The sequence below is a fragment of the Penaeus monodon genome, chromosome 41 (assembly GCF_015228065.2).
Source record: "Penaeus monodon isolate SGIC_2016 chromosome 41, NSTDA_Pmon_1, whole genome shotgun sequence".
In the NCBI taxonomy this organism is placed as follows: domain Eukaryota; kingdom Metazoa; phylum Arthropoda; class Malacostraca; order Decapoda; family Penaeidae; genus Penaeus; species Penaeus monodon.
This window is the reverse complement of record NC_051426.1, coordinates 6777621-6778283: the sequence shown is the minus strand read 5'-3', so window position 1 is coordinate 6778283 and position 663 is coordinate 6777621. Positions and strand designations below refer to the sequence as shown.

The 663-nt window shown below is 42.5% G+C and overlaps 1 protein-coding gene across 1 annotated transcript in view; it reads left to right on the top strand.

The window, feature by feature from the left end:
* Nucleotides 1-65, top strand: part of LOC119598508 (putative ankyrin repeat protein RF_0381) — a 16843-nt gene extending 16778 nt beyond the window's left edge. The window contains exon 6 of the mRNA XM_037948137.1: nt 1-65. This exon is cut by the window's left edge and continues 129 nt beyond it. Coding sequence (XP_037804065.1) covers nt 1-65 — 65 coding nt within the window.
* The last annotated feature ends 598 nt before the right edge of the window (nt 66-663 follow it).

Sequence of the window (663 nt, the reverse complement as noted above, 5' to 3'; positions counted from 1 at the left end):
TGCAGAGTAGTTACATTGTAATCTTTACGCGAATGGTGTTGTATAGAGAGAGGGAGATAGATTGATACACACACACACACACATACACACACACACACACACACACACACACACACACACACACACACACACACACACACACGTGTATATTATATACGTATATATGTATGTATGCATGCATGTATGTATGTATTTATGTATACATATACATGCATATATATATATATATATATATATATATATATATATATATATATATATATTGTTCTTCTTTTAACGGTAGGTTCATGTCTGAGCCACCGTGGTCACAGCATGATACTTAATTGTAGTTTTCATGTTGTGATGCTCTTGGAGTGAGTACGTGGTGGGGTTTCCCCAGTTCCTTTCCAGGAGAGTGCCGGTGTTACCGTTTAGGTAATCATTCTCTCTATTTTATCCGGCTTGGGACCAGCACTGACTTGGGCTGGCTTGGCCACCCTGTGGTAGGTAGGCAATCGAGGTGAAGTTCCTTGCCCAAGGGAAAAAACGCGCCGGCCGGGGACTCGAACCCTCGAACTCAGATTGCCCGTCGTGACAGTGTTGAGTTCGACGCTCTAACCATTCGGCCACCGCGGCCTTGACGATCATGGGCTTCCATGATTTTCTTGACATATGTATATATAA